At 45.5% G+C, this 22,275-nt stretch overlaps 2 protein-coding genes across 2 annotated transcripts; one reads left to right on the forward strand and one right to left on the reverse strand.

Moving 5' to 3' along the window:
* The first annotated feature begins 98 nt into the window (after positions 1-98).
* Positions 99-11,667, forward strand: avl9 (AVL9 homolog (S. cerevisiase)). Its single transcript, XM_029528616.1, has 16 exons — positions 99-329; positions 1,524-1,644; positions 3,559-3,644; positions 4,025-4,096; positions 4,736-4,825; positions 4,912-4,978; positions 5,178-5,218; positions 5,289-5,327; positions 5,407-5,476; positions 5,553-6,046; positions 6,304-6,438; positions 6,514-6,733; positions 7,047-7,164; positions 7,534-7,587; positions 9,942-10,030; positions 10,186-11,667. Exons 1-16 carry the CDS (start codon positions 243-245, stop codon positions 10,311-10,313), a joined length of 1,911 nt encoding a protein of 636 aa, XP_029384476.1. The 5' UTR covers positions 99-242; the 3' UTR covers positions 10,314-11,667.
* A 390-nt stretch (positions 11,668-12,057) lies between these two features.
* Positions 12,058-20,777, reverse strand: kbtbd2 (kelch repeat and BTB (POZ) domain containing 2). Its single transcript, XM_029528617.1, has 4 exons — positions 20,590-20,777; positions 18,246-18,860; positions 15,452-15,617; positions 12,058-15,265 (listed from the first exon to the last, which is right to left on the reverse strand). The coding sequence occupies exons 2-4, from the start codon at positions 18,416-18,418 to the stop codon at positions 13,706-13,708; spliced, it is 1,899 nt and encodes a 632-aa protein (XP_029384477.1). The 5' UTR covers positions 18,419-18,860; positions 20,590-20,777; the 3' UTR covers positions 12,058-13,705.
* Positions 20,778-22,275: the final 1,498 nt, after the last annotated feature.

Raw genomic sequence — 22,275 nt, forward strand, 5'->3', positions numbered from 1 at the left:
TTATTCTTGTTTACGTGCCCGGAGATAGAAATCAGCGTTGTATGGGCGCTGAAGCGAAACCCGGAAGTGCGCGTCAGGGCACCATCTGACGTCACCTCTTCGAAGAACGAAGCGGAACAGAAGCTCTCCGCTCGGTGTGTTTCGGGACTCTGGAGGTTTTTAGGAGGATTTAAGAAAACCTTAAAACCTCTGTTTTTATCTGGACCCGACCCCAGCACCCCCACCCCCGGCCCGGCCTGGACATGGAGCTCCGCGGCAGCAGGGACGACGGGAGAGGGCCGGTGCTGCACATCGTGGTGGTCGGATTTCACCACAAGAAAGGCTGTCAGGTATCTGAACCCCGCCGAACACACACAGACACACACAGACACACACACACACACACCTGCAGCTCAGACGGTTGTGTCTGCAGCCATGACAGTGATTGTTGTGATCCTGACAGGCATGGAGGTGAAATCAGCTGTCCGGCTCTGCCTCCTCTCTCCGGGTTATATAACACAGGCCCTGCTGCCATCAGATGGAGAGACCTGTTCTTCCATTTCAAATGTGACTTACACTTACAGATCAGATCTCTGTTTGGATTTAACTCCATATATCGGCTTTAAAAGCAAAACTCTAATCAGAATTAATAAAAGATGGTTCATCAGTTCTTAAAACTGTGGTAAAAAAATCATTTGCCAATCAGATATTTATCTCTAAGCCATCTCAGTTAAATGTTATAAAGAATATTCAGAAAAGCGACAAAAAAGTTCATTAGCTTTGGTGGTTTTTGTCATTTTGCAGCCCAGCTCAGCGTTCTGTTTTTAATTTAAAAAATATAATATAATAATATAAAATAATTTAAAATAGAGGTTTGGTTTCTTCTTCGTTGAAGTGAAGAGATGCCTGGTACCGTTAAACGCTGACCTTTCTGACCTCAGCAGCATTTTAACGCCTGCTGATCAGTGAGAGTGGACCTGACTCATTTAGAGCAAGTAGCTGCGGTGCCTCCTCTAATTTCAACCTCTCCTTCATCTCCCTTCTCCTCTTCTAACCATTCCGTTCACAGGCTGAGCCGGCAGCCATTATCCCAAACAGTGCTGCTGCTGCTGCTGGGTGTCAGATGATCTCCCTCCATCTCTTTGACCTGCTGTCCATCTGCGGAGCATCACCCACCCTTCCCCGAGGGAGGGAGCTCTACAGCAGTTTGTCCGGAAAACACTGACTTATTGTTGCGTGTGTGTGTGCGTGCATGTGGGGCGTTCAGGAGCAGCAGCTTTCAGGTTAATCGTGTTGGAGACAGTGTTGGCTTGAGTTCAGGAAATGTAACAGTATAACAGACCTTCTGCGACTTTGACTGACTCAAATCGTCTCATTTAGTCCGAACCCTGAATGTATTCAATTTACAGCATCACGTCTGAGAAGCTGGAGCCAAACAAGATGATGCCGTTCCACACATCCACAGATCGTCTGGTTTCTTCACCTGCTGCAGCGCTGCATGATGGGAAATCTGACCGTACTGTCTCTCTCTCTCCGACCCTCAGGTTGAATTCTCCTACCCGCCGCTGATGCCCGACGAGGGTCACGACAGTAACCTGCTGCCTGAGGAGTGGAAGTACCTCCCCTTCCTGGCTCTGCCTGATGGGGCGCACAACTACCAGGAAGGTCGGTCTCATCTCTGGTTTTTAAAAAGTCTGAAATCAGAGTACAGAGCAGGCTTACTGGATGAAGCAGTGTGGTGGAAAAATGTTAAAATATTAATGTAAAGCAGCCAGAAACAGACAGCTTCATCTGATCACTGCAGCTGGCGGCCAACTTCTCTCTTTGGGATAATGAAAGTTTTAATTACTTTAGAACAACCCTTTGTTGATCTCTTAATTTTTGGATTGCCTTACTTCACTCAGAAACATGTCTGCACAGCTCCTTCAGTGAGGTACGGCAGCCTGAGAGCTCAGCCTGGCAGCTAATAGAGGGACCGGTCTGGACCTGGTCCACTTGGAGCCCGTCTTGGGTTAACGGACGCTGAACAAATTGAATTGAACTTGACTTGGATTTTAATCTCTACGGGAAATAAAACTCTGTTCAGTGTGTTTCCTGCTGCGGTGGGAAAAATGTTGTGGTATAAAAGCAGGTGTCTGGAAACCCGAGTGTGTGTCCAGGCTGTTAAGGGAGAACAGGATGGGGTGTTGGCGACGGTCCCATGCTCTGCGGCTGAGGTCATGTGACCCACCTGCGGTTGCCCTGTGAAGAATAAACAGGAGGAAGTGAGGCAAAGTTCACTGAGAGTAGTCATATATAAGCCTGAAAAAACAGTTTTGTGGTATTTTCTCTTTCACATTTCTAAAGATCCAGGAAAATGTGCTCCTGCTGCATATTCCTGAATATGTAGGTGATGCTGCTAGTGTGTGTCTGTGTGATGTGGTCCACCAAAACAAACAGCTCCACGGATGTGGCTGGGTGTTGGTCGGAGCTCAGGTGAAGCAATTCAGAGCGGATCGACAGCGTCTGATAATCACTTTAAATCTGCTGCTGCAGAGGCCGGATATTATCTGTTCATTTGGTTTAATAACTCCAAGGATAAAACTTTAACGATTATCTCAGTCACAAAAATAGAATAAAAGAGATACATTAAATTAAAGAAGGAACATAAGTTTAGTGCTCTTTATGATTTCTGATGTAAAAACAATCTTAACCTTCTAAGAAACATCGTACTATTTACTGTGGAAGCCAAGAAAGCCTTTCTTGTAAATATTATTTTATTCTGTTATCTGAAGATAACGAGATATTATCAGAAAAAAATCTAGTTTATGTTTTCTCAAGCTACTGATGAGTGGAAATTAGAGGAAAGGGAATTGGAAATAAGGAGATATTAAAGGAAAGGAAAGAAGTTAAACTGGCTCTACCTGACCTGATCAACACCAAAGAGACAATAAGGAATCCGATTATTCAGCTGCTGCCTTCTCGGCCTGGTTTGGCAGCTGTGGCCTCGGTCCGTTCAGTCTCTGATGTCTGTGTCCCTGATTTCATCTCAGCAGAGCAGACCTTTAAGCTGCCTTTGCCTTCGCTGCTGTAGTTAATTTCATTTTATTGCTTTAAACTTACATTATTGATTCCGATCAGGCGCGTCTTTGAAAGCACCAGAATGGATCTTTGGAATCAGTGCATGTTAGATTAGATTAGATTGATTTTTAATGAGTAAATGAATGAAATGAGGCAGTTTGGGAAATAAGAAATGGATTTGTAAACGAATGACGTGCTTTAGCCGAGTTAAATGTTGCACAACAGCTCCTTTGGCAGCAGATTGTCGATTTAGTCGATCCAGTTTGGCCACAGTGTTGAAACCTGCTGTGCTGGATGATCGTGGCTGAAACATCTCCACTCTGCAGTTCTGTTTTTCATTCCCTTTTTTATAACTGAAGCTTTTTCACCTGTGTTGTGTTTAATGGAAGTTTTTCATTCAGCCAATTTCCCTTTTTGCTCAGTTTTGCCAATTCTGAGGAAGGCCATCATGCCTTCACAATAAAACACAGGAAAAGTGTAAAATATGGGACTTTTAATCTGACTGATGTTGTGTTGCAGACACTGTGTTTTTTCACCTGCCGCCGCTCAGCGCAGACATGAAGTGTGTGTACGGAGTTTCGTGTTACCGCCAGATAGAAGCGAAGGTTGGTCTTTTATTTATTCACCATCTTTCTCACCTTTGTTTTGTTGTACTTTTTGTATATTTTGATTTCTCCTGTGGGGCAGTAATCAATTCTAAAATAATAAATGATAAGTTTTATGACTCAGCTATCCATTTAGGTGTCCACGTACTTTTGTCCAAGTTCTGAGTTTTACAACTCAACATTGTTTTCTTCTATGTTTGAGTTTATGATGGAAATTTTGATTTGAATTATCTCCAGAAAAAAGGAAATAAAACAGTCCTATTTCTGTGTCAGGTGACATCATCATGAAGTCGTCAGGAGGGCGATGACTCACACATCGGCCTCGTGATGTGTGGCTTTTATATTTTTATTTGAAAATCTATATTTTAATTCTTCTTCAGGCCCTAAAGGTCCGGCAGGCTGACGTCACCAGGGAGACGGTCCAGAAGAGCGTCTGTGTCCTCAGCAGAGTGGTGAGTCAGTCGGAGGCCGCCGCTGGACTGATTTGATTTCAGCGTCTGCAGCTTTACGGGGCAGAGCTGATCGAATCAAAGGTCGAATAACCAGACAGACAGAGACGGTCGTGACCTCACTGTGATGGAGGAGCAGAGAGAAAGCTTTTCGTTTCCAGGCTTCTCCTCCTCTAACGTTCACAAATGAATCCAGTCAGTTGAGGTGAAAAAAAGAATCTGCATCTCGAGTCCCTGAAGTAGTTCAGCCTCTTTCACGAAACGTAATGTGTTGTTGTTATTTGTGTCGTGGTTTGAGTCATTTCCAGCTTTAAAGGTCGTCTGCTGCACATTTTAAAGAGATGACATTACCTCGGCTCATTGGGGTCAGAGGTCAGAGCTCCCATAATTCAACCGCGACAGCAAACAAACAGCTGACAGAGCAGAGAGGAAAAAAAAACAAAGAGAGGCTGAATAAAATACTGAGTCATCTGAGCTGATGCAGAGATGTTAATCTCGTTTATTTCCCCTTTTTATATTTGACGTTTTTCATTTTATAAGAAGGAGGAGAGAAGGAGGTGCTTAAATAGTGACCATGTCTACATTTAACACAACAACCGGACACAGAACTAAAAACTGCTCTGTCGTCGTTTCCCCCTGCAGCCTCTGTACGGTTTGCTTCAGGCCAAACTGCAGCTCATCACTCACGCCTACTTTGAGGAGAAAGACTTCTCCCAGATCTCTATTCTGAAGGTGAGCTTGTTTTGTTGTTTTTGTCGTGGTTGTTGTTGTGCTGTGGATGTTTGTGGTTACCACGGCTCACCTCCTCCTTCCTGCAGGAGCTGTATGAGCACATGAACAGCTCTCTGCGGGGCTCAGCTCTGGAGGGGTCACAGGTTTATTTAGGTAAGAGCTGCTTGTGACACAAATACAATGACTGCTGAAATCTGACCAACTTTGACTTATTGATCAACGCAAGACCTCTGATGGCCGTAAATTGTGCGGTTTTTCAGGAGGGACACAATGTTTTTGCTATAAATTCATCTCAGTGACCTTTTCTGTGTCTGTGTCTGACTCCACCCTGACGCTGCTCTTCTCTCCTCAGGTTTGTCGCCGAGGGATTTAATCCTGCACTTTCGACACAAGGTAGGGTTAGGGTAGGATGATGGACGTAAAGATTTTCTTTCTGTTTGTTAACGTCTTCTTCCACTCGCAGGTTCTCATCCTCTTCAAGCTGATTCTGCTGGAGAAGAAGGTACGAATGAACACAACTTGTTCGCTCCTCTGAGTCGCTCAGGACTTTTTGAAATGTGACTCCACGTGTGTGTTTGCAGGTCCTGTTTTATGTGTCTCCTGTCAGCAGACTGGTGGGGGCTCTGATGACAGTGTTATCGCTGTTCCCAGGTCAGTAAACACCAAAATAAAAAGAGCAGCTCCGAGCATCAGTTTTTGTGGATCTTCACTTATCTGGTCTGTGCAGGAATGATGGAGCACGGCCTGGTGGACTCGTCGCACTACAGGCCGAAGAGCAGCGTGTCGGAGGACCTCAGCCTGGTGGACAGCGTCTCTGGAGTCGAGGAGTTTGTCTCAGTGTCCGCCATCGACATCGCCAACTCCAACCTGGAGCTGGAGGCGGACGAGACGGCCCAGCCCGCCACAGAGTCCCCGTCCTCTGGGAACAACACGGAGGGCGACAACCAGCTCCTCAAACCGCCGTCCCGAACCTCGCCGGAGTCCTCGGAGAGCGACTGGGAGACGCTGGACCCGAGTGTGCTGGAGGAGGGGGGCGCTAAAGAGGCGGCGGAGGGAAAGGAAGCGGCGCCGGAGCAACTCTCAGACGCCTTCGACTCCAAACCGGGGACGCCCATCACCGTGCAGCCACAGGCGGCCATCGGTCAGGGGGGCGTCACCCAGGGCCTGCTGTCGGGACTGGAGGAGGATCAGTACGGGCTGCCGCTCGCCATCTTCACGAAGGTGACGATGACCACGAATTTACACATTATACCTGTGACAAGATGGTGTCATGCTGTTATGGCCATGTTAACGTAATATAAATAATATCTATCAGTCACATGCAGGATGAATATTTTTTATAATTTAAGCAAATATTCGTTTATGGTTTACCATTTTTTCTGTCACTGTGAATATCACGGGGACAATTCTGCCGCACTATCAAATAAAACACGCTCTGATAAACACCCGACCTTTGCCCTTGTTATTGGCGTTGCCAGGGTTACCTGTGTCTGCCCTACATGGCGCTGCAGCAGCATCACCTCCTGTCAGACGTGACGGTTCGAGGCTTCGTTGCCGGGGCGACCAACATCCTCTTCCGCCAGCAGAGGCACCTGAGTGATGCTATAGTGGAGGTAAATCCAGCAGCTATGAGCCGGCTTCTGTTCTCTTCACGTCACCTAAACACGGTTTCTTTTTTACGCTGGCAGGTGGAAGAGGCTCTTATCCAGATCCAGGACCCGGAGCTCCGGAAGATCCTGAGTTTGACGACGGCAGACCTGCGTTTCGCAGACTACCTGGTCAAACACGTGACGGAGAACCGCGATGACGTCTTCCTGGACGGGACGGGCTGGGAGGGCGGAGACGAGTGGATCAGGGCCCAGTTCACCCTCTACCTGCACTCATTACTGTCCTCTGTGCTGCAGCAAGGTGGGCCAGTCCTCCTAAAAAAACCAGAGTAAATATGAACCTGGACTTAGATCATTCATTAGTTCTTAAAATATAATTATAATCACGCTTAATTAATCCAAAACGTTTATGTTGTCCTGTTTCCTGGAAATAAAGTCAGCCAATCAGAAGACAGGAATGTATTATTCTTTTGTTTGTGATGTGAGGATTGTTCATTTGTGATTGGAGCTGTAATTATCACACAGAACGACTCTTTTAATCCAGACAAACAGCAGGTTTGTGCTGTTTACCGACTCACTTCGCTTCCCTTTCGTTTCCTGTCGTCACTGTTCAGATAATGAGCGGCTGCTGGCTGATTACGGCTCGTCCTTCATCGCAGCCTGGAAGATCACCCACAGCTTCCGGGTGTGGTTCAGCAACAAGCACCCGGCCATGACCGCCGTCACCCCAGGGTGCGTCTCAGTGGTTTATCCAGCAAACAGGAAACTTTGGATCAAAGAACTGGAGCCACTTTTTTTTAGATTTTTAAACTATTATTACAAATTAAAAGAAGTTGTTTGCTTTTGTGTCTTTTTAAAAACATATTTCACTTTAAATGTGAAACTGAACTAAAACCCGAAATGTTAAATTAAGTTTAAAAAGCATCAAATTGACTGCATGTTGATTTAAACTGGGAACTTTCTCTTCAGTGAATCTGAATCAGGATTAAACCTCAAAAACAGGAAAACAATTTGATCTTTCAAAATATAAACGTCCTTTCAAATACAAACATGCAAATGTAATGTGTGTAGTGATTTTTTGTTTCCTCCCTGTCGTTGCAGTCATCCGTTCCAGGGACAGTACAGCGTTGCTGACATGAAACTGCGGCTCTCACAGTGAGTGATATTCGATTTTCTCTTAAAGCACACATGAAATATCAAGAGAAACTCACACTTACGTTAATACGATTCTTCACCAAAGTGCTCGTGCTGCTGCCCTCCGGTGGCGACGCCACAACCTGCTGGTTGATGTTACAACTTCAGGAAGTGACGCTGGAACTGTAAAATTAAAATAAACTGGAAAAAGAAATACCAAAAAACTTCAAATTAAGACGCTTCTAAAACGTATCTGAAATGTCTGCACATTATTCCAAACTTTCCCTGTTGTAGGAAAAATCAAGGTTAATGAATGATTTTGGTGTCTGAGTCCCCACGAGAAAGAAAGGTGCTTTTATTTTGAAGGTCATGACGATGAGGCAGTCTGAGTTTCTTTGATTTTATTATTATTTTATGTAGAAATAGACTCTAATGTCTCTTTAAACCTCTGAACACGCATCACAGGAAGGTCAAAGGTCATTAAACACCAGCGTTTGATTCTCAGGCTTCAGCAGCTTCAGTTTTGGTTTTAATTCCAGGAAGTGTGAATGAAATGCGACTCCGCCCACAGTTGGACCGCCGCATCTACTGTTACACATCGGATAAATGGCCCCCAGCCACAGACACACACACACACACACACTCTCTGGCTCTAACTTAGCTTTATGGGGAGAACACACTGGCTGTGATACTCAGAGCTCTCACGTTACTTTCAGGTGTTTGGTGACACGGCAGACGTAAATTTTGTGTTGATGTGTGAATAAACAAACGCACAAACACGCAAACTATAGAGGAAACATAAACTGGGTTTGCTTTATTTCAGCAGGGTTTAAATCAGAAATGTGTGACAGGAAGAGAAACACATTGGCATGTTATCTTTAAATGGATCAAAAAAAACAAATTCATCACAAACAGAAACACATTTAAATAGCACACGCGTTGTTGTTTTCATGTGTTAGTCTTGAAAGGTCAATTTGCCCTTTGTGAGTTTTTATTTTTAGCAGTCCAGTTATTTATATATTTATTTACTCATGTCGGATAAAAGCAGGTAAGGAAACCTTCAAAACAGCAACAGATGAATTGCGTCGAGGTTCTGATCTCTGTTTAGTTTAAAAAAACATTTTAAAACAAAGAGTGAAGGAAAAAAGCTCAATTGTGCCACTTTTACTTCAACTGAGAGAATCTTTGTTGGTTGAAAAATAATCACAGAGGGGGACATTTTAATTTGAAATACCAGCTGGAAATATATTACATTTACAGAAATATCAGATAAAAAAAGAAGATATTAATAAAATTTTAATGTGAGTGATTTTCAATAAGAATTTAAAATCCCAACAAGGATAAGTGTCTTACTTTGAAAGTCAGGACGAAAGGAAGCTGGCACAGAGGGGGGCAGATTCCTGGTGGAGCGCAGGATCATCGATCCTAGCAACGGGCGCCTAGCAACGGGCGCCAAGCAACCGCAGCTTGTTTGGCGGGTCCAGCGGGGCGTTCATGGAGCGTCAGTGCTGTCTGACTCTGAGGCCACGCTCGAACTGGGCCCGTTGAGCGGTGTCATGTTGATGCTGTGGTCAGATAAACACTGTGTGTGTGTGTGTGTGTGTGTGTGTGTGTGTAGGATTGACAGCAGACACACACACACACACTCTCTTTGGTTTCAGGTGTCATCTGCAGACTTCACACTGTGCAGGTCTCTTTTAGATCAGCTCAGACTTTTGGCTCCGGCTGATTCAATGTACTTTCCCTCCGTCGGTTCTGTTTGTTCTGTCACAGAATATTCTGGAAACAAACGACGTCGTCGCTGACGAGACAAAATCTGTCCAATTCCAGACTCTTTTCTTTCCCCTTTTGTGGGAAAAGCAGCCAACGTGGAGCAAAACTCACCCAAAACTCCCGTTTATTTCAGCCCTAACTCAGATTCCACGTCCTTCAGTTTATTCTGTTGTTTAACTCTTAATGCTTTTTTTTACTTTTGTTCCTAATTTACTCTCCTATAATTTTTCAACTGAAGCTAAATTAAAAAAAGCGTTTCAGCGTCCTGAGAGAGATTATGTGATATTTCCAGGAAGCGTTGTGTCAAGTGATGCAACATAAAGAGAAGATTTAGGATTTTGTTGCTTTTTACGGGATGATGTGACGCCTCGTTGTGTAACGGTCCTCAAAGGCAACAGATTACTTCAGGGTGCTCCGTACGTCACATCGTCAGTTAGACGATGCAGGAGGGATCAGGGTCAAAGGTCACATACGGGACGCTCTGCTGCAACGGTCCGGGCTTCATTGAGCCGTCCTGTTTGTCGTGAAGTTTCTGGAGTGTTTAGCTGCAGGATTTCCGGTTTGATTAACCTTCTTGTCCTCTCTCTCCGTGCCCGCTGCAGCTCGGTGCAGAACAGCGAGCGAGGGAAGAAGATCGGGAACGCCATGATCACCACCAGTCGCAGCGTGGTCCAGACGGGGAAGGCAGTCGGTACGGAAGCACAGCTGACCCTTAAAAACCAAAACCAAATTATGCATATATGGAAGCATCTCCTTAAAGATCTCCACAACCTCCAGGAGTCTGAGGCTCCTGATGCTGTGGAGCTTTCTGAACAGCTTTCTTACAGTGCTCCTCTCTGCTCTCAGGTCAGTCGGTGGGGGGAGCCTTCACCAACGCCAAGTCGGCCATGTCCTCCTGGTTCTCCACTCTGGCCCAGCCTGCAGCTGTGACCCCCCCGGCCTCTCCTGAGGAGGCCACCGAGGTTAAACCGTGACAGCCGGCGCGGCGCCATCGTGCCCCGATACTCTGGCGGCGGTTGGCAGACTGAGAGCTGGCACTACGAAGGACCTGAGCAAGAAAATCTAAATCTAAACCATAAAACTCCCACGTACTTACCAGATCCTGGCGATTTTCTCCAGCATCGTGTGGATGTGGCAGAAAAGGGCCACCGGGCCACCGGTTCTGGTCCGGATTGGTATTCTCCAGCAGGCGGCGTCACGTCTGCTCTGTCCTGAGTCACAGCGGAGCATGATCTTAGATGAAATAGTGTGAGGCGCTCATTTTACAAAATTATATCAGATCCAACATTGTCCTTCATTCTGAGGTGACAGTAAAAGTCAAGTCGCTCAGTGAGACACTATTTCAGTTTTATTTAAGGGAAAGCTGAATGCTCTCCATCTTCTGATTTTATTTATTTATTCTTGAAAGGTTTTGGACTAAAGAATTAATTCAAAGGCGTTTACGTATCCACAGAAAGTTAACAGGTGAGTCACAAATAGAACAAAAAATCCATCAATAAAAATATTGGTAGTTTAATAATCTTGACGTTTTGTGTTTGAGATAAGCTGAAGTTTAAGATTCATTTTATCAACAGATTGGAGACGATAGAGAAAGAAAAGGTTCAGTTGAATAAAACTTTTTGAACTCCCAGTATTTATTGATGAGCTCAGTTATATTTTGAGGCAGAAAACATGTTTGACATTTTTGTTTCCGATAACACAAACGGAAAGCCTCAATCTGAAGAACGCAACGAAGGAATCATGAACCCTCACAGGCCTTTTTGTACTCTGCTGTCAGTGCGTATATACTGGGAGAATTATATTTAGTAAATCTGAAGACCATTATAAAGTCAGATAGTTATTTATTTGTTGTGACTCGTAAACATCCATGTTTTGTCATGACAACACTGGAATGAGTCCCTAAAACATGGACCACTGTGTGTTTGCACCTCGCAGCCCTGATGTTGTGTTTGTGACGGTTTAACGTGTAAAACAGCGAGCTCTGTCTGGTTTTACAGCTGAAATCATCCTGCTGTCATTATCTTAGGTCTTCTGTTTGTTTGTTTGTTTGTTAAAAGCTTTTAAATCTTTTTTGGGGGCCATTGACTCATTTCTGGATTATGTTGGAGAGAATATCAGACGTCACAGCTGTTTTCTGTTTTTTTCTTTTTTTTACCCTGATGATATATTTTTCATTTTGTATTGAAAAAATTTGAATGTATTGTGAATTCAAATTCACAGAATATTTTCTTGACAGATGCTTTTAATGTATTTGAGAAGGAAGTGATACTATATTATATTGCTGTTTTAAAGTTCGATACAAATTCCTGGACGGTTTGTGTTTTTTTTTTTCTGTTGCACGAGAAATATTAAATTCTAATGAAAGTACATTTTCTTTATCTTTTCTGCTTTTTGCCACTTTTGCAATGTTACAGCAGTTAAATAATGTTTGGTAAAAAAAAAAAAAGCCTTTTCAAAATACAGAATGATGACAGTTTGGTATGTTTTTGGCTAAATTCTAAATTAATTGAAAAAAAAAAAACAAAACCACACACACAAAAAGATTCAATAATGGAAATAATTTGCCACGAGGAGATGTTGAACGTTCTCAGAAAGTAAAACGAGCTTCGAGTAAGAACTCAGACAACCAGGCGAATACTGAAATCTGACAAACGTCGTGCAGCAGCAGACAGTTCTGGTGTGAAAAGAAACGGAACCCGCAGTCACTTTCAGGAACGTTTTTTGGTATATTTTTTAATAAATTAACGTTCATTCAAAATACAGTGCCAAAGGAATATGATGCAGCCAAACATGCTAGTAAGGGTTTGTCATGAAGCACCTGTGCTCATGTTTGTTTGTTTTTTTTCTCTTTTTTATTTTTTTATTTAAAAAGGTAGGAGGAAGACCCCTTTCCTCCTTAACACCCCCCCTCCACTTCTGCTAGTGGTTGCCGGGACGATTTCCGTAGCAACAGCCTTGGGCCAGCCCTCTCCTCTCACAACCAATCAGCACCAAGATTCCTCAATATTCACTCAGAAAACGTGATTGGGGGAAAAAGATGGATCTCTAACCACAATCACACTACAGTAATGTCTGATATTAAATAAAAATAAAAAAGACACTAATACAAAATAGACCTGGTTATTTCCCCCCACACTGCAACAGTTGTCTTTAAACATATGAAAAATATATATTTCAATATATATATATTTCAGCAGCTTGAAATAAAAAAAAAATAACAATAATGCATGAGCCCGTTAACCTTTTTGTTTGTACTGAGTGGAGAAATGTGTTTGTGGTGTCGATGGATGGCGAGGTTTCGACCGCCGGCTGTGTGGAAGACCTGTGTGCAAACGGACAGGAGGCGGCGGCGAGACGAAGGCGGCAGGCCAAGCGGGGAGGAGAGGCGACGAGCGGCCGGACCAGCAGCCGCCATCTTTCAAACTCATTCGTTTCCCCCCGTCGGCCTGCCGGTCGCCCGCTCTGGGAAAAAGCCACGACGCCTGGTCCTTCTGGTCTGCAGGGGCCTTTTTAAGGAAACAGATGGATCCAGGCTCCAAAAACAAACAACAAAAAAATCTACAGTTTTTTCTGAGCAACAGCACTTTAAACCCCCGTCAGCTCTGAGAAGCTCGCATTTTTGACTTTCCATGGCGAGCGGCGGTGGTTTTGCTTGTTGTTGGATTCCCTTGAAGTGAAACAACTAAATGTGTCAAACTAACCTGCAAAAAAAAGAAAAAAATCATTTCATCTGTAAACTGTCCAATAAGCAGAAATATCACTACTGCTGCAAACTCAAAATCAAGACGTGCATTAAAACTTCAGGCGAGTTTCTTCAGTGTCATGATTTCATTGTAAAAGGCAGTTTGAAAAGTTTCTACAAATACAAAATGACCGCCACCGCCGCCATCCTCCACCACCAGAGAGCGAATGACGAACTGCAGATTCTGAATGTAGCTTTTTCTTTTGTCAGTGGTGAGAAAAGAGGAGGGGCAATAAAATAAAGTAAGAAGGAGGTGGGGGGAGAGAGGAGAGAGGTTTTGGTACAGTTTCCATTGTCATTCCGAGAAGGTTTTACCAGTTAAGTGCATCATCATCCTCTTCATCACAAAAAAAAAAAAAAAAAAAAAAAAAGAATCAGTTGATGTTTAGATGATCACATTGTAGAAACAGTATGACAGACCTGTAATAATATCTAACAATGTCACAACTGACAACAGAAGAAGGAGGAAAAGAACCAAAAACAGAAATTTTCAGATTACGAGTATTTTTCAGGGGAAACCTTTTCGCTCCGAGCGTCTTGTTTTAGTGGCCGGAGCTGATGGACACCCCCCATCCCGTTCATCCCTGGTTGAGTCAGCAAGGCCGGGGAGGGGGAGGTTAAGAGCTATACGTGGGGGAGGGTCACCAGCTCGCCGTCCACCTCGAACTCCTCGGCTCCGTCGGGGGAGAAGAGGTAGGTCGGTGGTTTCCAGGGAGACTCCTCCAGGCAGGAGGGGTACAGCTTCCCCACCGCACAGCGGAAGTCCTTCCCCAGGTCCCAGAGTACGCGCTCGGACACGGGCTGCCGCAGGTACCAGCGGTCCAGCTCCATGTCGTACTGGTAGATGGCGTACTTGGCGCGCTCGTTCATGTGTGTTTCCCGCATGAAGATGCACAGAGAGTTGAGCAGCACCACCGCCCGCACGCACGGGTCCGAGTAACGCTTGGCGGGGATGTTGGCGGCCAGGCGCCACTCGTTCTTGTTGACGTCGTAGATCTCCACCGTGACGGACGAGCCGTCGATGGTGCTCGTCGGCAGCCGGATGCCAGAGTTGCTGACCACGTGGAGGCCACCGATGTAGAAGATCAGGTCGCCGAAAGCCGCCGCTGAGGCGAAGCAGCGGCTTGTCTTGCGCATGGCCATCTCCACCCAGGTGTCGGCTCGGGGAAAGTAGCAGTACATCAGGTCGTGCGTCATCACGTAGATGCAGTCGTGCGCCACCACCGAGGTGCTCCAGTTCCAGGCGAAGGGCAGTGGGCTCATCATGCTCCACTCGTCCTTCTCGCAGTCGTAGCGCTCCACCGTGCGCTTGTTTAGCTCGCCGCCAACGTTGTCGCCCCCTATTGCATAGATGTAGCCGTCGCAGTAGACCAGCGAGGGCTTGATTCGGGCACACAGCATCGGGGTTTTGGGCACCCAGGCGTTCTGCTGGGCGTCAAACCAGAAGAAGCTATCGACTGAACGGAACACTGCCTGTAACTTGCCGCTCTTGCCGTGGTTGGTGATAGAGTTTTTGAGAGGGATCTGCCCGCCAGCGATGAACACGTCGTTGTCGGGTGTAACAAGGGTCCCCACCTTCTGCAGGTCGCCGGGGGGGTTGCTGAGCTTGTACACTTTCTCTGCTTGGGGACTGTAACACACCACCGTAGTGGGCAATGTGTTCGCCATGACGTAGCCCTCGCCTTGCGTTTCTGACATGGCCTCCATGAAGATCAGCATCTCCTCCTTGGTCATGCCTAACCGGGGCTTGAAGAACTTGGGCATGGACTTGTAGAGGCCCTGCACCACCACGGACTTGTCGTTGGGCGGCAGGCCCTGGAACCAGGCGCGCTGCGTCACCTCCGACAAGGCGTCGATGCGGATCTGACTGAGCACAGAGGACAGGTGCTGTGAGCGCGACTCCATGTTGTACTCCAGCCACAGCATGGCCGCCTCCCGCACCGTCTCCTCCTTCTCCACGTTGAGGTTGTCGCTGCTCAGCACGTCTACCAGCAGCTCGTGGGAGAGCTGCAGGAAGGCCTCCTGGCGGTACACCGAGGGGAACTTGTGCTCCACCATGCGTTTGGCGCTCTGCTTCAGCTCGCTACAGCTGAACAGGTCACCGATGCTCAGCATGCGGACGCAGTTCTCAGCATTAATCTTCTTCACCAGATAGTCTCTACACTGCAGCAACACGTCCTCCACCTGACGGGACAAAACCAAGATCTCAAATCAGAAACGTCTGCTTACAAATCTCATTGAGCCATTTTTGTCTGGTACAACGGAGCTAAAGGGAAGTATCAGCAAGAATAAACAAGTTTAGCATGTTTTTTTATTGAGCTCCCTAAATTAAAGAGACATACGACTTGTCTTCAGCAAGTCGGTACTGACCTGCAGGAAGCAGGCGGTCTCATAGAGCGGCTCCACAGTGCTGTCGTTGATGGCCAGGTTGCCCGTGTATGCGTAGGTGATGATGATCTGCAGGGTGGCCGGGTCCACGTTCCTCAGGTGGACGTGGGTCTGCTTGCTCTCGCTGAGGCCGCTCATGAACATCGCCCTGCAGGAGCGAAGCCACAACATTCAAACGTTACTTTAAAAAAAAATAATAATAATAAACTACATTTAAATAAATATCTAAACATACACAATTGAATATTCATTCAAAAATGAATACTTTTATTTGTCTCTAAACTCACAGAAAGTGCTCCATCACCATCTGCACATATTTGGGTTTCCAGCCAATGTTTCGTGATCAACAGAGACCATCTTCATAATGAGTCTATAAGGCCCCACTGGTGGTGGTGGGGGGACGACTCTGGATACTTTTTTAGTATCCAAAGTTTTTCTTTTAAATAAACAGAACCCCCTAATGACAGCTGGCCCGCTGCCACACTGGCTGGAAAAACAAAGTTAGCGACCAGAGCTGGTCGACCTGTAATTGGCTGCTGCTGGACTTCATTTCCATGCTGTCCTGAAGTTATCTGAAAACAACATGCACCAAATTTGTTTCCTAAATTTGTAGATTCATTCCTGAGCTTATAGATGAAGCGTGTGGTCTGTTAAACATCAGAAAAGTGCAAAACACCAAAGATACACACTTTATTATCTAACCTACTCAGATTTTCACATTATTACAGTGAATTCTGGGTGTTTTGGTTGTGAAACAGAAAATTACTTAAACAATAAATGATCAAAAAAATCTTTCAGTTAATTTCCCTTTGGCCCGTTTCAAAAGCAACGTTAAAGTAATAATATCCAAATAAATGTTTTAGAACTGCCATAAAGCTTGACGGTCAGATTCACTGAGATGTTTCTGTTCACGATGATCGTTGCTTCAAACAGCAGAGCTGAGTATATCTGGTTTACGTGTTGTGGATGTTTTCACAGACGTTGTTGTGAACGGACCAGCTTGTGAAAAATCCCCCAAAAAGTGATGTCTGACGCTGAAGCGTGTCTTGACTCTCCTCCATCACATCATCAGTTCCTCACATTTTCTGCATCTGTGGAGCTGTTACTGGCTAGAGCTGGAAATTTGCATTCATGCTGCGGTGACGCACACAGCATGACGCTGCATCCTCTTCATTAGAATGTCAGTCTTTGATGGTGTGAACTGTGACGGTTAGAGCTGTTTTTATCTTCTTAAAAAATAAAATCTCTTTCTATCATGTCAGAATCACCGTGTGTGAAACTGACTTCAGTGGATAGACTGATGAATGAAGTCAGTTCAGATCTGGTTCAGTCTGACTTGGTGACCGGAGCTTTGCAGAGCTGTCAAAGTATTTTTCTGATCTCAGTGATAGAGCATTAGAGGCTTTGGAGCTGATTTTTCATCATTACTGCTCCGAAGAATGAGCAGGAACTTTTACACAGTTTATCTGGAAAATAAGGAAACATTCAGTGTGTGAAAGATCCTACTGCAGAGAAACGACAATTTTACTGAGTGATTCAGACATTTTTCTTTGAAATTACAACTTTACAGGAGATGTTATAGTTGGCCTTTGTGGCTTTTTAAATGATTAACCGTAGCTGTAATTGACAGTTTTGGTCAGTTGCAGCCTCTGCCTTTCATAAGAGTCTGTCTGTAGACCAGCCCCCCCGCTCTGAACAGGGGTTTTGGGGATGTGTGTCTGTATGTGGATCACAGCAGGGGCAAAACCTGCCAGCCTGTATTACGCAACCCTGCAGGCATACCCCTGCACCCCCCTCCCTGCCTCTCTTTCTTCCCCTTTTCTATCCATCCCTCACCAAGTCCTACGTGACCAGACTCTCCCCTGTAAAAGCAAGTTCCCTCCAGAGTCCCGCTGACCCCCCCAACTCCACCTTTCTCTGAAGCATGGGGTGCGAGAAGGGAAGCCGGAACACCTCTGAACCCTCGAGGGGAAATGCTTTGCATGGTCGCACCAGATAACGAGCGTGTGGGAAACAGAGGAGAAGATTGTGGGGAAGCTGTTTTTTTTTTTTATGTTTTCTTTTTTTTTTTGGGGGGGGGGGCATCAAGTTGTCAGGTCCTTTTTTTCGAATGCATGTGTGACCCATGCAAGGAAATAAGAAGTAAAGAGAGAGGAGGGGAAGGAGACGTGAGAGAGAGCGTGTTCAAATGCTGCAAGAGCTGCTGTCATGTACAGATTGACTCTTCCCGAAGCTGAGGCTGCTGCTCGGTCACATTCACTGCACTGCACACACTTTATTATGCAATGGTTGTGTGCACAAATGAGGCCTCCTGGGAGCCTCGGTGGATACGTACGTATTTGGGACCACAGGTTTGAGATTGCTTCATTTGTTCCGTGTAGAAATAGATTGGTGATGGAATAACAGCCGGAAAACACCATTCCCTTGTTTTCTGTCCACGTATAAAGTGGGTAACACTTACTCCACGATGTGGTGCATTATTCATTTTAACTACAGGAGGCGAATGCTTACAGACATTATGACTGCGCTACGTAATAACAGCATCCCTACAAGTTATCACAACCCCCCCACCCCCAACAACCTGACTGGGGGGAGTAATTGCTGCCTTTAAGCACAAAAACCTGTGTGTAGTGCATTATTAATTGAAACAGTAGGAGACAAACTCAGAGGAGAAATACAACACACAAAGGGTGGTCACAATCAGCCTGAGGTTGTTAAAAACAAGCCCCCCCCCCCCCCCCCCTCCCCCAGGCAAATGACGATGTAGCACACTCACCTGAAATAGGAGCTACATGTGGCCAGGACCATCTTGTGACATGGGAACTCCGTGTCCTCCACCAGCAGCACAACATCAGTCAGTAACTTCTGTTCGTAAAAGAACTTGAGCTGCTCCAGCAGGGAGACAGCGTAGTCCGTGTTGACCGGCCTGCGCTCACTAAGATCCGACATGGTTGCATCCCATGAATCGCGCCCCAGTTTTGAAAAGTCACACGGCCGGCAAAACCGGACTCAAGCCAACCAGGAGAAAAAAATAATATATATATTCTTAAAGATTGATCAGGGTATGTGGGGGGAGGGAGGGGGTTGCTCTTTAACACCTCCACTTGCCCAAGTGGAGGTGTTCAGCTCCTATTGAAGAAATTCAGCTGCTCCTTCTCCTAGAGATGAGTTGAAAGATGAGATGAGATGAAATGAAATGAGAGCGTTGAGGGGCTGTGGCAACCAAGTGTAACCGTCAGAATCCAGGGACGAGGAAGGGCCAGGTTCCCCCCATGTGGGTCTATCTGTTGTCTGAGGTTATGCAGTGAGGCACAAGGGCCCGGAGGTAGAGAGAGAGAGAGAGAGAGAGTGTGTGTGATGGCTGTCGCAACACTGCTACATCAGTACGTATCTGAAAAACACCAGGAGAAACAAAACAAGCAATGTGAGAATCCATGGAAACAAGCAGCACAACCCCCCCCCCAACAACTTCAGACTAAATCTATGAGTTCTCTTCATTTCTGCATGGTCCTGTTTTAGGGCTGTCAGTCCAACAAACATCCAGAAAATCCTATTTCATATGAAATCTGTATTTGGAACAACCTGCTGTCGTTGCTCCCTTCATCCTGAAGATTCCAGAAACTGCACTGACAGCCAAACATCTGCTAACAGGGGAGTCTAATGAAAACTGATTTCATTCACTCTGTGCTTTGTGTTGAAGATTTACTGTTCAGCCCCAAAAACAAAAAGTACCTTAATGTGAATCTAATCACTTTTGATGCAAGATGCCTCAGGGAACCAAGTCCAGATCTACCTACCACAATGGTAGTGTGGCATATCCCTGCTGTCGCCCCCCCTCAAAATTATTTGTGTTAATTTCTTATTTCATATTCAAATTTATTTAGCTCATGAATACAATTTAAATATATCCTTTGTAGTTATTATGAAAATACTCTCCAGTAAACATAGTTAGGCAACATCAAGCCAATGAGATACAACAGCTGACTTCAGAAAGAGCCCTGTGGCAGTTTGTCAGATATGAATAGTCCGCAGGTAAAACACAAGATAACGTTTCAATCGCAGAGACAAAACACATCATCCATTTTGGCTGTGAGAGCTCCACTGCTCACCGCTTAAATGACTTTGTGCCTCTTGGCAGGTCACCACGACACAAAGCCACTTTAACCATCAGCAGCTCACAGCCTCACTGCCTACAGATCGCACTTCTACTAAAACCATGTTCATTGAAAACACTGTGCACATCATTTGTGTTATCTCGTAAAGAAGTGCTCATGATGTCAAGTGTCACATCACCAGCTGATGATCTGTCAGTTTCATAGTTGTGCATCCATCCATCTATTCTCCATCTCTCTCTCTCTAAACAACACATCTGTTAAAATGCTGATGATAAAGATACTGATTATTGGCCAAACTTCAGGGACATTTCTTGGATTGGTGGTCGGTTAGAAGTTGGACTGTAAGATGTGTGTTCACATGTCGTCTGGTCTGAGCAGCAGAGAGATGCAGTTTGGTAACAATATGTTCAAGCTGAAGGTTAGACCATCTGAACACAAAAACAAAAACAATGCATCTATCTTTCTTTAGCTTCAGGAACATGTCAACTCTCTGGTTGTTTTGAAGCAAAGGCTGACATTTTAAGGGTGTTAGACTTTTTTGGGGGGGAGGAAAAGCCCGATGTTGGCTAGCTGCATTAGCACGTCACCGTTAACCACCACGTCCCAAACAAACCCGGACTAAAACAGCCGTGTTGGCTGCCCAGACTGACCCCGTCCTCCGTGACTTTGTCTAAAATCACCCACAATGTGGTTTTTCTCGGTTTAGTTTTTTTACGAGCCAAAACGAGTTGAATTTGTTAGCTAAGACGCCAGGGTTACATCACTAGCCACGGCAAGTTAGCAACTTTAGCTTCCCTCCGCTGCACAGTTCCGGGGTCGGCTAACGTGAGCACACTCCCGGGGTGACTTAAAGAGGGCCGGGCATCTTAAACGATCAGCTCATTCGTGAATTTACCCCCCAAAAGGACGCGACAGCTCCGAGCAGACGGAGTCAGAGAGCGGCCACGGTCGGCTAGCACACACCGCTAAGCTAAGCTAACCGAAATAAAACGGAAGCCAGCCAACCTGAGAACTTCGGCAAACCCGAAATTCGGGCTTCCTCCCGGAAACCGCGGGCAGACTCCACACGTTGAACCGTCGCCGTGGCTTTTCCAGTCAGCAGAAAGTGTTCGGTGAGCTCCCGGAGCCGAATTTAGACAGTAAACGGCGGTGAAGAAGCGCCGAAGCTGCGGACTCTCTCAGCGCATCATCAGCGCCCCAACCACCGGAGGCCAAATCAGGATACTGCGCATGCGCTCAGCTTCAGCGGGTCAACAGCGGCCTCTGTCGGACGGACGGACACACGACAAGAAACTAAAATAAACATCTGAATATGTAACCGAGTTGGACCTTCATACTTCATAACTGAAGACAGAACTAATCATAAAAATAGACAAAAAAGACATTATGTTGTTTTTTATGATAAATTAAAACACGTTTTTTCCACAATTGCATTGTAGGTCTGAATAAACTAAACAATAAAACTAGACAAAAAATATTTTTTGTTGTAGTTGGTCAGATGTTTTTCCAAAACGATCTTTTAAAGCTGTATGATCTCTCTCTCTCTCTCTCTCTCTCTCTCTTTCACTAATTCTCTAAATCTAATTTTCCATTAGTTTTGTTTTTTTTATTGGATTACAGGTCACTTGATGACATGATGCCTTTACGAGTTTACATCAAATGCAGCACTATAAGTCATATAATGCCCATCGACCGGGCCTTTGTCTGATTTCCAGGAGTGTGTGACTTCTCCGTCATCTTCAGGCTGAGGTGACGTCAGAGAGCTGCAGCTGTTTCCTATTTCACTGATGAGTCGAGCTGTTCTGGCTTTTGTCGGTCGGACGTCATGTGGACCTGAGAGAGACGCCGGTCAACTTCTGTTTGTCTGAAGAACAAAACTGAGCAGAAAGAAGAAAAAGGACAGAAAACGTGGCTTTAATTTCCCGGAGTTGGGGATGTTTGTTATTAATCCCCTGAAGTGTTTTATTCTGACAGGTTGAAAAAGAAAACGACTGAGAAAATGGAAGGTAAAGACTTTTTTAGGTATATTTTCCAAAGTCAGCAGCATTTGAACTGTGAAGACGTTTTTGTTGATTTACAGCTGAAAACATCACACTATAAGTTGAAGTTATATCTTTGCTTTGTGATAACTTACCTGCTGCTTCCTGAAGATGGAGGCAAACAGACACCTACCTTTGGGAGTGGACAGCAGAGAACTCACCATCCCAGACCTTTCTTCTACGTCCAGCCACCATCTCAGCCTTATTTCCTCTACCAGCACTGGCAGCTGAACAACCCCTACAGTCACTATGGTCTGCCTGGAGGTATCAGGCAATTCAAGCGTATTGATTTGTTGCAGTCCCGATCATCTGAAATCTCACCATTCTGTTCATGTTTCTGCAGGTTTTAACTTTGGTCGTCCCTGCATGCACCCCTACCAGTACATGCAGTACCCAGGCTTTGTTTTCCCACATGCTCCGATATATCCAGTAGATTACCGGCGAATGTTTGAACCCCGGTTCCCTGCTCCTACCTGGGGCGACATGCCTCGTCACCAGCAGCAGCAGCAGCAGTACCACCACCCGCAGCCTCACGGACGTCGAGAAACGGCCTGCTCTGAGGCTCAAACGGAACCCAGCGACGCCATAACCAAGCTCATCGAATGCCTGGATAAGATCCGAGCCAACGAACTGCAGGGCGCTGAGAGAGAAC

This window comes from Echeneis naucrates, chromosome 20 (assembly GCF_900963305.1).
Source record: "Echeneis naucrates chromosome 20, fEcheNa1.1, whole genome shotgun sequence".
NCBI lineage: Eukaryota > Metazoa > Chordata > Actinopteri > Carangiformes > Echeneidae > Echeneis > Echeneis naucrates.

Bases quoted from the DNA above. Each gene is read 5' to 3' on its own strand.
- avl9 (XM_029528616.1), top strand. From the start codon at position 243: ATGGAGCTCCGCGGCAGCAGGGACGACGGGAGAGGGCCGGTGCTGCAC. The intron at 5,328-5,406 runs GTACGAATGAAC...GTGTGTTTGCAG, and splicing joins TGATTCTGCTGGAGAAGAAG to GTCCTGTTTTATGTGTCTCC. The intron at 6,734-7,046 runs GTGGGCCAGTCC...GTCACTGTTCAG, and splicing joins GTCCTCTGTGCTGCAGCAAG to ATAATGAGCGGCTGCTGGCT.
- kbtbd2 (XM_029528617.1), bottom strand. From the start codon at position 18,418: ATGTCGGATCTTAGTGAGCGCAGGCCGGTCAACACGGACTACGCTGTC. The intron at 15,618-18,245 runs GTGAGTGTGCTA...TCGCTCCTGCAG, and splicing joins ACATGTAGCTCCTATTTCAG to GGCGATGTTCATGAGCGGCC. The intron at 15,266-15,451 runs GTCAGTACCGAC...TTGTCCCGTCAG, and splicing joins AGACCGCCTGCTTCCTGCAG to GTGGAGGACGTGTTGCTGCA.